Source organism: Trachemys scripta, chromosome 4 (genome assembly GCF_013100865.1).
Source record: "Trachemys scripta elegans isolate TJP31775 chromosome 4, CAS_Tse_1.0, whole genome shotgun sequence".
Classification (NCBI taxonomy): domain Eukaryota; kingdom Metazoa; phylum Chordata; order Testudines; family Emydidae; genus Trachemys; species Trachemys scripta.
Window position 1 is genome coordinate 53,636,203 of NC_048301.1, and position 16,111 is coordinate 53,652,313.

At 38.8% G+C, this 16,111-nt stretch overlaps 1 protein-coding gene and 1 long non-coding RNA gene across 6 annotated transcripts in view; one reads left to right on the forward strand and one right to left on the reverse strand.

Annotated features, from left to right (window-relative positions):
- Positions 1–237: 237 nt before the first annotated feature.
- On the forward strand, positions 238–9,481 carry LOC117876662. The gene is made up of 3 exons (XR_004645506.1): positions 238–462; positions 8,244–8,386; positions 9,347–9,481. It is a non-coding gene; the product is annotated as an uncharacterized LOC117876662 (long non-coding RNA).
- The window catches only part of DPH6 (diphthamine biosynthesis 6), a 350,629-nt gene continuing 340,631 nt past the window's right edge, over positions 6,114–16,111 (reverse strand). For 3 of the 5 annotated variants that reach the window (XM_034768927.1, XM_034768930.1, XM_034768926.1), the window contains one exon: positions 6,114–6,453. In XM_034768927.1, coding sequence (XP_034624818.1) covers positions 6,338–6,453 — 116 coding nt within the window. In that variant the 3' untranslated portion in view covers positions 6,114–6,337. Of the gene's footprint in view, positions 6,454–9,818; positions 14,119–16,111 lie in introns of all 5 variants that reach the window. The other 2 variants (XR_004645505.1, XM_034768928.1) reach the window with 2 other exon arrangements.

Consider the following 16,111-nt stretch of genomic DNA (forward strand, 5'->3'; position numbering starts at 1 on the left):
ATATCATCCACCTTTGACTTGGATTTGTGCATAACTTGAAAAAGACTCAAGATTTTTGAAAAAAACAGAGAACAGAAAAAAGAAGCATGACCTAAATTCAGCTCTCTGCAACTTTATTTTGTACACCGTGTCTTTCAAAATGCTTGCAAAAGACTTCAGATTGTACACAATGTATTTCACAATCCTTTAGCGTTAAATAATACAACTACAAAGATAAACAGCAATGAGACAGCAAACTTAGGTTGGACAGTCAAAGGTAAAAAAATGGTTTGAAGAGATTTCAAATAGCATAGAGAGTCAAAGGGCTCATGAAACAAGAAGGCTGCTCCTGGTTGAATGAGCTGCAGAGAAGAAGGCTCTCTTGTCCGTCAGTAATCAGATTTTTTGATGGGAAGGAACCAGTGCCTGAAGAGAAGAGGTAGGCTGGAGGAAGTCAGTCTATGGAAGTTTTAAAAAAGGAAGGTGAGAAGTTTTGAATGTGATCCCAAAATAAATGAGATTCCAGCAATGAGCAGTAATCAGGAAAATGTCAGGAAAGTTCAGACAGATAGGTATCAAAAGAGAAAAGACAGTAGTAGGAGGATCAACAATGGGCAAAATCTACCCATGAATTAATTATACAAAAGATGAAGCCAGAAATCCAGAGCAGTGAGTCACTGGTAAAAGGGCACTTGCATGAAACAGAAGGGTGCAGTTCTCAGGTACCCCGTCTGGTTTTTAAAATTAAATCTTAAAATATGTCAAAAATATTCAGTGTTCAGATGAGAGAAAGTTGAAAAAAAAAAAGCCTTCAAGATCTCAAGTCTGTATTTTGAATGCTTGGCTAATACATCAACACTGGCTGGCCTGCCAAAAATATTAAAATACAAGTAAAGACATCATAAATTAGTAAATTGTCAAGTGTTCTTAATATGTATTCCTGGTGCCAGACATACTTATAATAGTAAAAACAGGTTACCAAAAAAGGCTAAAATATTAGTGCCAGCTACTAGTCAGAGAGATCAGAATAGTTTTATTTTCACACACAGAATAAGTTGGATCTGTAGAAGTCAACGCTTTCTGAAAGAAGCGATGATGATTTAACTTTGGACACACAAAAAGTTTCTCTGTTTAGGATTTCAGTGTTCATTTGGAGAACTTTATACCATACAGTACAAATCTTCCATTAAATCAATGCATTAATTTATTTGAAATACAAGTTGTATTCAGTCACTGTATTTTGATAGAGTACCATATTGCACATAGGCAGGAGATAATGGATTGAACAGAATGTCCTTGAAGGAGAATATTTGCTTCAGATCACCTCTCTTATACCCAGGAGATATTCTGCTTTCAATGCTTGCAAGACTTCTGAAAGCTGTGGGGGAAAGATGCACCAATGCTATGTGGTGTAACAAATCAGCTCTTGAATCACCTAACTATAAAATCTGAAAGGAAAAATATTAAATAATCTCTGCTTAAAATATCTCAATGTCATCCTTTAACCTATTTAGGAAGATCAGCTCTGATGGCTTTATGGAAGCCCAACCATGTGTACTGTACAAGCTTAATGGGATTGTAGCCATCCAGCTTTCGAAATGAGTGAAACAAAAAGTTATTAAATCAGTTTTTCTCCTGCAGTCCCACTTGGTCATTTCCATTAAGCTTATTTCTGTGCAATTAAAGAAATAGATTGAAATATGCAGATTGTTCTTAAAAGAGGCAGAAGACAAAGTTCACTGACATCCAACTCTGTAACCAATACAAGAAATAGATCTCACCTATTTTTTAAAAAAAATCTCATAGTATATTTTGAGCTCTTGGTACAGAATAAAAGGGAGACAGCAGAACTTAAGTCTCTGGGTTACATTTTTAAAAAGAAATCATTTCCCACAGCTTTCCTGTTGGACTGAAATGTATCTTCCCCACATTTGTGTTTTCAGTGCTGAAATCTTCATCAACGTACCTTTTGTATAAATCGTACGTATAAACAATGAATAAATCGTAAATTGTCCTAGGGGGTTTAATAAAAAAATCAAAGAAACAGAAGAATTTGTGTGCATGTGTGTGTGTACAGAAAAAAAACAAAGCTCTCAAAACCAATATCTTACCTCAGCATATATATTTACACACCCAAGATCAAAACCTGTCTAGGTAAACTCTACAGCACTGTCAATCCTATGGTAAAAGCTACATTTATACATTTCAGATATTAGCGTCTTTTTTCCTCTCCCACTCCTGCTCTCTCTGTCAGCCCCCCCCGCCCCCCGCCCCCTCAGCTAACACACTCTTTGGTTACAAAGAGACTGAAGAAGAGCTCTGTGAAACTTCCCATTCACAGCAGGGCCAGGTAGTTATGCTGAAAGTACCAAAGCATACAGCAGATAAAAAGGTGTTAAGACATTTCCTTCTGTTATTAATGTCATAGGTCTCTATATGAAGCAGCATTTTAACTTGCGTTTCAATATTTAACAAATTACCTTGTTCATATTTAAAGCTCAGCAAACCCAGCTTCTAAACTCAGTTACTCGCATTACAGCGAGGAGGTATGAAGCCTTTCAAGTCAGCACCAAAAGACACTATTTCTTCCCCCCCCCCCCAAGCTATTCACAGAGAAAATATTTTAAAGCTCTTCTAGCTGTTTCAAGAAAAGGAAAGAATTCCTGGCTGGAAGCATTTCTTGGACCAATGCATTGCTTCACCACCTACACAAATTATCAACCCAGTTTGGGGGGAAGGAAGGGGTGGCTAGTTTGAGGCTTGAAATCTTGACGATATCAGACAAGCGCGACATCTTTGAGAACAAGTATCCTGTCAGCTGAGTACATATTGTATCATTCACTGTAGTACAAATGCTAGGATAAAGTGCATTTGAATGCCTTTTCTAAGGTCAGTATGAACAGATTAATGAGATATGGTACAGAGATGGGCAAATTCGTACCTCTTCTCTGGTGCCACGTCTCTTTTTGTGTAAAGCTAAAAGCACTCATCCTCACTTGAAAGCTTTGTCTCCATCTCCTCTCCCACTGGTCCCCACCTAGTGCCTTGTCGTCTGGCCACTCTTCACATTGCAACTAATAAAATGTGTGTATTTTAAAAGCTAGGAAAATAAACATGCTCATTGAAGCTGAATATGGTGAGTGCTTGTCTGGCTGGCCAGGAGAAAGGGGTGCGGGGATATTGCCCTTTCCTTGGACACCTCTGCAACTGGGTGGCAGAAAGGTTCACCTGGATGGAGCAGGGAGGAACGGGGAGAAACTTAAGTGGCTGGACCAGGTGAGGGAGAGTCCCCTTCAGGAGGAGGGGTGTAGTTCCAGAGAAGCCCTCTCTCATCGCAATTGGGCTAGCAACACCTAATAGTCCCTATTTCGTATATTGCCCTGTTCATCTTTAGTGCTGAAAGTGCTTCACGATATTTTAAGGTATTTATCCTCACCACTGCCCAGTGAGGTAGGGAAACATTATAACTCCTGTTTAACAGATGGGGAACTGAGGCACAGAAAGGCTAATGACTTGGTCATAAAGGAAGTCCATAGCAGATAGGGAATTGAATTTTGGGTCTTTAAAAGAATCAACCTTTGGGGGAAAATTGGACAGGAAGCACTGACTGAAAGAGGGGGAAGGAGTGAGCTTCACCAAGAGGCTGCCACCCTTCTGTCTCCTGGGAGTCCAGGATCCACTGTGAAACTGTTAGGCCTTCATTGTCCTGATCCTGACACACGTCCTGACCATACTGGCCTAAGAGAGGGACGCAGATGACATCGTCACCTCCACCAGTTTTGGCTAAATCCCAACCACCACGTTGTTGTCATCCCCATCTCATGTATGTTCTTTTCTTTCCTCATCTTATTTCTTCTCTTTCCTATCCCTATCCTTTTGCCTTCTGTCAAATAAGAGTCTGGCTTAGCTGGCCAAGACTATAATTTGCAATGCTGCCCTAAGCCTGTGACCACAGAAGTAGATAAAGCTATGCCCCAAACAGCCGGACCCCGGTACAAGCTAGCCAGGTCTCGGAGTGCTCAGTAAAACTGTGTGGCATGATTCTGTTTTGCAGTGAGGTGCAAATCACAGGTGCAAGTCAGAGTCAACACCAGAGATGGAAGCTGCATTTTCCATCTTTGCTGTTCTTTTTTCTCTCCCCTTTTGTGTGTGTTTGTCTTGTTTTGTCTTCGAGAATATGGGCTCAGACTTGAACAGCAGCAGCAGCAATAACAACAGCTCCAGCTCATCCAAATAAATTTTTCTCTTCCTGCCCCACCTCATGTCCAAAAGGGCAGTTTTTACCATATTACCACTATCTAAACAACCACCAAACAAGGGGTTTCCTTCTAAAAACTCTCCAGCTAAAGGAAAGGGAACAAGGGATATTGTTAAAAAGAAAGCCTTACTTAATATTTCACTTTTCAAATGCTTCGACTGTTTCTCCTTTTTTTTTTGTTTATATCCTCAATAAAAGGTTAAAAGCTTTTAAATGGTGTGTTTGAACTAAGCAGGCTGAGATCTGTGCATACTAAACCCCAAACCTTCTTGAAAACTGTTTAATGTTGGACAGTTTCAGGGTCATGTTAATACCTTTGAGTCTTTGGGCCAATTTATTCCATCAACATTATTATAACAGGTCTTAGGCTAATCAAAAAATGACACTGACTATTCCTAAATGAATGTGTTGATAATAGCACCTCCCTGATACCAGACTCTTTCCCATTTTCTCAGGTAATGAATCAGGCACAAGAATCTTAAGTTAAATCTGTCTAAGCATCTGTATTGTATAATGGTATGTAACTACCTTGGTGTCTTCCCCCTTCTTTCAAAAGTGTTTGAATGAAAACAAACTAATAATTGACCAACAAACACTTTACACATTATGAATTTAAACAAATAATTACCCCAATTAGTAGAAAAAGCTTCAGGATGAGTTTTTAATTATTAGAGAGAATAGCTGTGATGAAAACAACCCTCACTTAACACTGTGGTTACTGTACTGTATTTTCTTGTGTGGTGATAAGGAATGACAAGTCTGACTCCCAAATCACAATTAGCACAGTATATCAGATATACAAGGCAAGAGGATACCGAGGAAGATCCTCTTATTTTTAGTCACTAGCTCTGTATCAGCTGCCAAATACATAACTGGAAATGGGAAGAAAATGAAGCCATAAGTCCAAAATCTCTTCTCAGTCACAGCAGTGTAAATTCAATTGACTTCAGTGGAGTTATTTCAGACTGATACTGGTGGAACTGAGAGCCAACTGGAGCCCTTGTATGTGTAGTTCCTCCAGGAATGATTACATGCCTGATTGTGAATCAGATTGTATTTTCTTAAAAAAATAATCTTCCAAGTGTAACATTAGGGAGGGAATTCATGAATGTGTAACATGGAGATAAGAACATCACTCTTTCCCCAAGGTTTAGTTTTACAGGGTTTGCCTGAGGATGGGCTTTCTCTATAGTGTCTTGGAGACTCCAGCTAAATCAAGAAGGCTATCTGTACTATACTGACCCTTAAACTCATTGAGGATGAAATTCTAGCCCCATTGAATTCAATGGGAGTTTTGTCACTGACTTCAACGAGGCTGGGATTTCACCTTTAGAGTTTGATCCCACTTCACCAAAGGCAAAATTCCCACTGACTTCACAGGGAGCTAGTTCGGGTCCTTAGGGAATACCAGTAGTTCTGTAATGAGAGCTCTACAATGGATAGAAAGTATAAAAATACTCTGTACTGTTTCTGGAAAACAGGTGGCAAATGCTGTGTTCTTTGACAATGAGAATTTGAATAACTGTGAAAAAACGGAGACTGTGACCCCTGTTATTCAGATTGATTAAATGTGTGTTATGACTACTCAGGTGAATAACTGTTCACCATCATTGGAAAGGGGGGTCACAATCTGGCCAGGAGTAAGAAATTCAGGAGCTGGTCTGAAGTCAGTGTATCCAGTGCAAAATTAATGTAAGAAATCTCCAAGATTGTATTGGAGCTCATATACTGATCCTCCAAACAACGGCTGAAGATGACAACTGGTCTAGTGTGCCCAAGCCTTAGGATTCCAGAGTCATTACCATCTCCTGTGAGCTGCTTGTGTTGTTATTAGATGCCAGAAAACACTTTAGATCTGAGAAAAAACAGGACAGTATTTTGAACCAAAATCTTTATTTTTCCTTCAAAGGCGGAATGTGTCATTTATCGTCGGGCACTGTCCATAGAAATATTAACATTTTAAGACAGGCTTGGCCCAAATCAAGCAATGTACACCTTGATGTTTAATGAAAATATTCAACATAATCAAGATCAACTCTTCTCTTCACTCTCTTCTGGGTGGAATACATGCTTTGATATCAACTGATCACTTATAAATGATTAGCTCAGCCAGCATGCTACATGAATAACTTCCTTTTCAGGTAAATCCACTACAGGTACCAGAATCAGAGCTGGAGTCTTCTCCCTCAACTGATCTTCTAGGTAATCTTGCAGTCCTAAAACAGGAACAAAATGAATGATGAATACCTTCTGGTTTTTGTGTTATAGTCATTAAACAAATGCATTTTATACTGTAAGAAGTGTGTCGTCTTAAAAATGACTTACATATACATTTAAAAAATCATTAATTTGTAGGATTTTGAATATCATAGAATCATAGACTATCAGGTTGGAAGGGACCTCAGGAGGTCATCTAGTCCAACCCCCTGCTCAAAGCAGGATCAATCCCCAACTAAATCATCCCAGCCAAAGCTTTGTCAATATCCCAAATAGCAAAGGTAACAGAGGTACTCAGCAATTTACCAAGTTTCAATTTACCCTTACCTAATTTGTGACTTGGGATGGTAATATGGGAGTAAGTTTAAATTCAGTTACTGTATGTTCTGAATGTCTCTTTTACTCTTCATATTTGAATATTCAGCACATAGCTCTCTACAGCTACCAGGTCAAATTCTGTTCCTTGCTGCACTTGTAGAACCCCACTGTGATAAATGTTGCACTGATGTATCCTGGAAGAAACGTGCCCCACTGATTTTTTTTTAAAGTGTTTGCAAGTCACATTTAAAATCAACAGAAGTACTGTATTCTCTTACTGCTATCAAATCACAGAAATGTAACAAATTACATTAGATATTTTGCATCTTCTTATGGAACTGTCCTATAAAATGTAATGGGGGTAAAGCCTCTAAAAGTCCAGAGAAGAGCAACAAATATGATTAGGAGTCTGGAGTTAATGATTTATGAAAAGATTAAAACAACTAAACACAGAATCTGAAGACTAAGAAGGGATGTGCCAACAGTTTACAAAAGTTTAAAGGGTACAAACATTGTGGAGGGAGTGGAATTCATGTGATGCATAGAGAGAGTGTCTCATTAGAAGGCTAATGGAATGGAATTAAGGAATGGCAAATTTAGGCTGAATATCAAGAACATCACATATAGCTTCGCTAACGAAGTGGTAGAAGCCCCGTCACATAGCACTTTTAAAACTTGATTGGAAAAGTGCTAAAAATTATATTGAAGGAACCGAATCTGGGCTGCAGGGTTTAGGTTTTAATAGGTCTTTTCTGTCTTTAACGTCTGTGATTCTACCGACACTTCACAACATTAAAAATTCTTGACTAGATAAACAATGTAAAGAGGGCAGAACTTAAAAGGTTTATGGTTTTTCCCACTGAATGTGAGGCTGTGAATATATAGTTCAATCAAAGTGTTAACATGTACTTGGTGAAATTCTGGCCCAACTGAAATCAATACAAGTGTAGCCACTGATTTCGGTGGAGTCAGGATTTCACCTACTGTTTCTACTGAACAGCAACAGAAGGAATACATCTGAATATCTTGTAACAGGGATGTTACTATATAGATGTTGCAACCAGAGGAACAGACTAAGACTACTAAAATGCTGCTGTGTTATTTTGCATTGAAAATTGTTGACATTAGAGATGAACGTTGACAGAGGTGAACCTAAGATCAATATTCACCGGAGGGTCAAAGGACTTCATGTTCTGTGTAATAAGCAACTCAATCTATGTATCACCGCGATTCAGTAGTGACACACTGATTAAGGGTCAGATGGCATTTCAATTCCAAACTCTGATTTTTGGAACTTGATTTTCCAAACTTCATAGCTATGCTGGCTCAAAAGGCATTGGGTCAAAGTACGCAGAAAGTTGTCAGCTCAATGAAAAAAAATAAATTACATTTTAAAATCGGCTATTTTTATTTTAGTTTTAGTTTTTAGACAGTCAGAAATCATCCCTTCTGCCACTTTAACTTTTCACAGGTTTGTAGCCCAGTGCTACCACCACAAAAAACATGGGTATCGTTTTCAAAGAGGATATTTGGCAAGGAGGTAGTTCTGATAGTGAACTCAACAATTTTGGTACTTGGAGGCGACCCAAAATATTTACTCTGGAAAACTCTCTGGTGAGTTTTGAGTCAGAAAGGGCCACATTTTCAAAAGATGACTTCTTGTTTGTGCAAATTGCAGTTGCAAAATCTGCACCCACGTTTTTCACCTTCAGTTGAATTATGGGTGAAAATCTGGGTACTTGGACCTCCCACTGTCCTATTACAGGTGAAAATCAGGTATTTAATGGACAAGTATTCTGTTTTGGATCTGCAGCTCATTTTGTCAGTCTAAAAATGTGGGGGTAAAAATCTGCAGGTGCAAATTTCACTGGCAGTATGGGAGGATGGACCTCTAAAAATCAAAATCAAACTGTAAGCCAAGGTATGGGGGGAGAGGGGCACTGCACTATTAGTGAAATTGCATCAGTTCAAATGGACATAGCTAATTCATTCAAGAATACTATATCTTTTATCTGTTATAAATAAAACAATAGTTGATCCTCTAAGTCCTTTCCTCTACTAATTACACCATTTTAATGATGCAGCACTAATAAAAACAAATCCTTAAGGTTTTCAGCAAGCGGTGCTTTAAGATAAATAACAACTCAAGGTCAGCATTATTTATTATTTTTTATATTAAGTAATTCTTTGCTTAAATGGCTAAGATTTCAAGGAGCTTTTTATCAATGCTGAATATTGAACCAATTGTTCACTTGCATGTCGTTCCTGTAAATAAAAACATGGGGAATGGCTGCCGATGGTGGTGGTGTGTGTATATGGAGGGATTGGGCATGTGTATTTGGGTGGGGTTGGAGAAGGGGGCTAGGAGGAATAAATATACTTCATTGATGATCTATGCTAGTCCAAACTGTCTCTTTAATGTGCCCTGTACCAGATTTTTCAAGTCTGATAGAAAATTTAGTGATTTATTTCAAACGGCAGTAAACAAGCAGTTATTAAAGTGATAAATACTGTATTTTCATTTTCAGTCACATGTAACTCTTCCCATTTCTACTTGGTGTTATCCCAATGCAGATGAGAGCCTAACTCTATGGGTGCTCTCCACACCCACTGTGCTCAACAAGAATTGAGGCATGGGCCCCAGACTGTCACCAGAAATTTTTCTACTTAAATCAGGAACAACTGAGGGACACATGAAAACACAAAGGACGGTGGACACAACTGGAAATTGAAATAAAATTGACTCAAACCAACAAAGAAATCAACCAGTGCTATGTGTTCTTATTGTCCTTTCTGTAACAACAGGAGATAATTCAGATCAATAGTGCAGTGACTTTTCATACTGACCTAATACCCTTCACATTTTACCATGGCACTTTCCAACATTATAAGTTATTGCTTTTAAAGGTGGTCTTCATGCTAAACTGCTCCATGAATGCAACAGCATCCTTTTATGGAATCAGTCTAACCTTTACAAAAATAGTCTTTACACCTGCGCTACAGTTGACTTTAGTAAGACCCTCAGATCCTCTTCTGCAGTTCTTACTTGTATGAGCTGAAGCCAATGAGACTGCTCACATGGGCAATGCTTGCAAAACCAGGGCCATTATCCTGATACTTGTAGTGGTAAGCACTCTCCACCAGCTGATTATGGGCGAGAACTAGCCTGCGTTGAAATGGAAAAGGGTAGCAGAAAGAGCATGTGTTTCACCCAGAACATAACAATCTATTTGATGTTACAACTACACTTTTCCTTCACTTTGTAATCAAAAAGATATTGTTACATCACTTAGTTCAGGTCTTTAAATCCCTGAGCTAATAAAGCTCCATTGCTTCAGCTGTATGGATTTGACGTGAAGCATGTACTTCGAAGAGAAGCCTCAGAGGGGATCAGGTTCCTAACAGTTGACTATGAGTTCCAGTCCCACAAGATGTACCCCTGGTGCACAGGGCACTTAACCCTTCGACCAGTACCAACATGACTATTCAAAAATTATTGATGTCCCTAAATCCCTGGCAGATTGCAGACAGTTCTTGTCTCCCTTGAAGCCAAAGCATATGGCCACTAATGGGATGGATTAAAAAAAAAAAATACATACACACATTCAGTCTTCGCCACATGAATGTAAAGCCACAGAAATGGTAGAAGGTGATTGAACTGGACTGAACACTGTTAAATACATGATTAGCCTCTTGTTATGGATCATTTCCATTGATCTATATCTGGTTTCACAGCACAGTTTAATTAAAGCTGTCTGGAACAAGCCTGTTCCCTAAATGATCAGGCAGTGCAATGAAAAGCTGAAACATGAGGAAGCTTGATGCCTTTAAAAAAAGATCCAAGTGACTGTCTTTATGGTTAACAGTAGCAGGGAAGGAAAATACATTTCAGAAAATTAACTGGTTTTACTGCTGTTTTGTACCAGGCCTATGTGCCAGAGAAATCAATTAATTTTTTTCCCCAAGTTTGTTCTTAGAATAATACAATGTGTTTTGGGTAAATGCAGAATTTCAAAACAAAATGTGTACAATCTACTTGCTTTATTCTGGCTAAAATCCACTTGCTCAGAATAAGCACTGAGCCTATTAAATAAAAACACCTTGAAAGAAAAATCTGATGGAAAAATAAAAATGAAATAAAAGTAAACTGTTTCCTAAAGGATGATCTGCAGTGATTTTCTCCTGCAAAATTCTAGTTTTCTAAGGAAAAATCTGGACATTTGATATACTTTGATACTTAGCTTTTCATTAGCTCCTTTATTATCTCTTCCTTCACTGTCCTAATGATATTTTTAAAATCAGTCATATTGGACATTCCCCTTGAAAAGTATATGGGCCAGATTTTCAAAAGTGCTAAGCTCCCGACAGCTGGGGGCAGATTTTCAAAAAAGCTTTGCTCCCATTTTGGTACCTAAGCAAAGTGTTCAAAAGGACTAAGCACCCTGCAGGTGGATGGAAAATGTGGCCATAAATACATTACTATATGTTATTATATTTTTATTTCAGGCTCTTAAAGTTGGGATCATAAGATTTTGCAATCAGGAACTTTGAAACAAATACTAGGAGAAAACAGGATCTGACAATTGTTACACATGCAAAAAGGTGATTTTAGCACAGGCCTGGGTGCCAGTAACTACTGATTTCTTATCCCGATTATAATATCAATTATCCTCGGCCCTTGTGCAAGTCACAAGGTCTCTTTGTCTGGTTCTCATCTGTAACATGAAGCTAATGCTGATTTACTTACCTCTCATGGGAGTTCAGTGGTTAATAATGGTTTGTAAAGCACTGTATATGTGATTATTATTATTAAAACTATAATTTTACATCAAACTGCTTTACATATTTTAATGTGTATATTTGGCACTCATGAGTGGGGCAGGTTTGGCACAGTGGAGGTTTCTAGGTGCTGTGCAAGCTTCTCCATACCGTACAGCTAATGCACTTCAATTCTGAACTTCAACCACCTTGGTGTTCCCTGCCTGGGGCTCTGTTCTAGATCAGAGGCTACCAATCATGCTGAATTGTTAGGTGGTTTTCTGATGTGGTGGTAAGTGTGACAAATGTCCACCAGGGATTAGGGTGAGGCTGCAAACTCATTTTTAGTGGGAGCTACACTAAATTAGGATTTAAGAGTAGGATGCCTAAAGTAAAAGCATCAATCCACTTGCCACCTAACTTAAAAATCCAATCTATGTTGTGAAGATTTCACAAGTTGCTTCAAAATTGCTATAATGTTTTTCTACACTAACATTTCATACATGATACATTTTCAGAAGTGTCAGGTCTATTTACAAAAATGCACATGCAAAAAAGTAAAGCTACAACTGCAGATACAGTTACCGTGATTATATGTGGAAATGGGTCTGTACCAGTACAAATAGCCGGGCAGATGCCAAAATAGCCATTTAGAGATGCATCTGTCTGTTTTCATGAGTGCAAATATGTAGCCTTTAATATTGTGCCTTTGAAAAATTGTCTCATCACATTTTTATTTATTTCTTGTCTATGGACCCATCCCACTTGTGTGGATTCTTGCTGCTACAAAGTTTTACCTGTTAAACCTGTTTCAGTTGATGATCTCCTTTTCACATAATCATATGGCAGATGAGAATAAACTTTGGACAGGAAGGACCAGGGAAAATTCTCAGAGCTGCTGCACTAGTGATTCAACTTATTACCAGTTCAAAAGGATTGTCTCTATTTCTGTTTGTAAACACTGCGCCTGATGGGGCCACAATTGTCACTGTGCCCTTTTTGGGCACTACCAAAATGCACATATTTATTATTATATCGGACCACAAGGGCTTTATGCAGAGAAGGGGAGGTGGCACAGAGAGACAAATGACTCCCCGTCCTCCAAAATGTCCACTGAATAGCTGAGGATTTCATCCTACCCACCCTGCATGGGCTCCATATCCATCCACAAAACAGTGGGGTGGGACAAGGGCCAACATCAGAGGGCATCACTGCCCTCCAGCGCTGAAGGACCTTAAAGGTGGCCTCCAGTCTGACCAACTTCCTTTCCATTCTGCTGAGATGGGGGTAGGTGGGAAGGGGGCATGCTCAAGGATGGGGCGGGTGTGAACATTTACAAGAATCTTGCTTTCCTAGAGCTGAGTCACTTGGCTGAGAAAGTGGAATTTTTTGTAGCTTATAAATTTTTCAGCATCTTAAAGACATTGAACAGAAAAAAAGTTATTTTTAGAGTTGGTTCAATTGTGGGCCTGTCAGCTTTGGCAATGCATCTCTTTTATCAGGCCGCCAAATTAATTTGTTTTGTTTTTTAGAGTAAAGTTTGCTTAAAGACCAGTTTCTGAGAAGTTACTGACTGGGGGTGTTAATTAGTGCTTTGCAGACTCTGCAGGGTTTGGTTTATGATCATTTTCACTTATTCAACCCTGTAATTCAAGTCACAAGGGGATGGGAGGGAACCAACCCCGTTCTGTTCATTTGAAGGTTTGATTGTGACTAACTCAAACCTCTGAGAGAATCTCTCTTCCCTCCCTCCTCCTTTGGGGCCCTAGCTCTGTCCCTCTTACAGACAAAATTAGTAATAGCACTTACACTTATGTAGAGTTGTACAATTTCAATGTTATGCACCAAGATATAGCCTAAGAACATCCTCTGATGATGTTTTCAGAGGCAGTGGTCCTTATCCATAGATCTTAAAGAGGGTGCCATGTAGAAGCTTCTCTCCTCTTGTATTTTTGTGGGGGTGTGGTGGTATAACTGTAAGACCAGGCCACTGCCCCGCCCCTTCTAGGGAGGAGTGGGTCAGCAAGTGACCTGAGCCCTCCCTCAAGGGCAGGAGGGAAAGGAAACACTTTTCCATTCCTGCTGCTGCCACACTAAACACAAGACCACACAGTAGTGTGAGGCACAGGAAGCAGAAATGCTGAAAGAGACAAACAAGGAGAGGAATAACATAGGATAGTACAGGGTGTGCATAAAAGTTAGAGAAATGGGATGAAATAAGTGAAAGGATGTGAATATCAAGAAAAACATCCTGACAAAGAGATCTACTAGTATGTGGAGGAAGAAACCAAGTCACATGGGACATTTAAAATTAGAGTTGACAAAGTACTGAATGATATACTATAGAGAACGTTCCTACATTGGCGGAGAATTAGACTAGTTGACTTAACAGGTCTTTGCCGTCTCTAATTCCTATGATAGACTGGCTTGAGAAAGAGAATGAGGCTGGCTGTAGGAGGAAGAGCTTGAATGGAGTTCTATGAATTCCTCTGCTGTCTGATATCCTCTCCCCAGGTACACGGACATTGAGGTTTGATAGGAATGTTTCACAAAGCTCTAATATCAATGTGCCAGATGCACCTACAGTGCTGTAGGAGTAAGAAAATCAAGCAAGATAACCAAAATGACACATTTTTCATGTAGATATTTTTAACAATTGTAATTAGAATCTCAATAACATTCTTAAGATATTTATGCCCCACGTAGCTCTCTCTGAATATATGTAAACCCATCTTCTGGAATACACACAACTAGTCAAATTAGGTATTTTATCATGCACATCAATGGCAGGTCATGGAAAGAAATGTGACTCTTTTGAAGATAAACAAATGCTTGCTGAGCTCCTCTGCATATTAGTTATGGCTATTTTTTAGTAGACAAAATTAAGTTCTAGCTTTCATAATCATTTTTTTCAAGCTGCTGGCTGTAGTTTAGAAAATAGCACAGCAACAGCATGTAACAGTCTTTGCTGGTATTCTTCGTTGTTCCATATTTAGCATTGTCCTACATAAAGGTACTGTAAATAGTCAGCCTACACAAGGTTAAAAATGTGCACTCCTGTTTAAAATGTCATTAGCCTTCTACACTGAATAAAGAAACACTTAAACATTCTCTTCCAATACTCACAGGAAAGGCTAAATATAATTTCCAGGGGAAAGGAGGAACTGAACTTTAGTGAATATGATTGCTCCGGGAGCACCAGAGCTGAAAAGTGAAAATTTCCATTTTTCTAAAGGCATGACAGAGTACAGAAATCACAAACCTATTTTCTTTGTATACCATCTTCCGGTGGCCTCAAGATCTATATAAGGTTCTCTCTCTTTAACAGAAATATGGTTACTGAGCTTCTAAGCTGTGTTTAGTCTCTGCGGAGGAAAGGGCATAATGCTACCAAGTTGGGATGAGGTATGAATGGAGACAGATTATTACAAACATATACAATAGTAAGGACCGATTTTTAAGTGGGCATCTAAAAACCACTTGCAGTATTTGCACCACTTGTTTGCTCACACAGAAACCTGAATTTGCCTGTGCAGATGGAGCAAGCTGCATTACTCACCACTGGTTCACACACACAACTACCATGCAAATATTGTGGACACATTTTTAGCAGTAAGTTGAAAATCTGACCCCCAAATTATCAAATGAAACAGCACACGTGTAGTGATGACAACACTTGCTTTTTCACCTCTGTGGCTGAGTTACAACTGCTTACCACTGCCCAGAATCTCAGAGCACTGACTGACACGGAAATTACCTGGCACAGATTTGCAAAATCTGGGACAGTTGGCAGTTATGCCCTTTAGGTAAGGGTTGGGGAACATTGGTGGGGCACTGTGTAGGAAGCTCTGCTTGTGCCTGCTGGTAAATCAAGGACTTTTATCTCCAGAGCTGTCAATCTGGCACCTTTCACAAGTGTTAAATTCACTTACATATTTTTTAAAAGAAGCTGTCATGAGACATACTGAAGCAAATATGTCCTTCAGTGGTTACACATGGACTCAGTTGTAACAGTGTTTGTTAAGTGCTTTGACATCCCAGGATGATATGTTCTGTATAAATTCAACATTTGTTGGTTTGTTCATCCACTTTGCTAAGTACTCTCTAAAATCTGTAGTCTTTGGAAACATCAGACTGGAGATAATGTGATCTAAATTGGACCACAAGAGATTCATATGTAACTCTGGAAAAAAATTACATGCATGTATTTGGTGGTAGACTTTGGCCTGCAAACAACAGAAAAAGTGTCTGAAAAATATTTTGTGGTTCAACAATTAATTCTTTTCAATTGTTACAGAGAGGACCATACATGACAAGCTATACAAAGAACACCTTGTATTCTTCAAATTAATAGGTGATAATGTAAAATAATACTGATAAAGCAACACTTTTTAGTTATTATGCCTGAGCCTAAGGTAGTATACATTAGAGCTACATTGATTTACACCATCAAATGACCTGGTCAATTATCTGGATTTCATATTTATATATAGTGCCATGTGAAAGCTAGCGAGGTTATTTCTAGATGTTTACTGTTCTGAAGATTTAAATCAATCTACTGCACTAGAATAAAGAGGATAC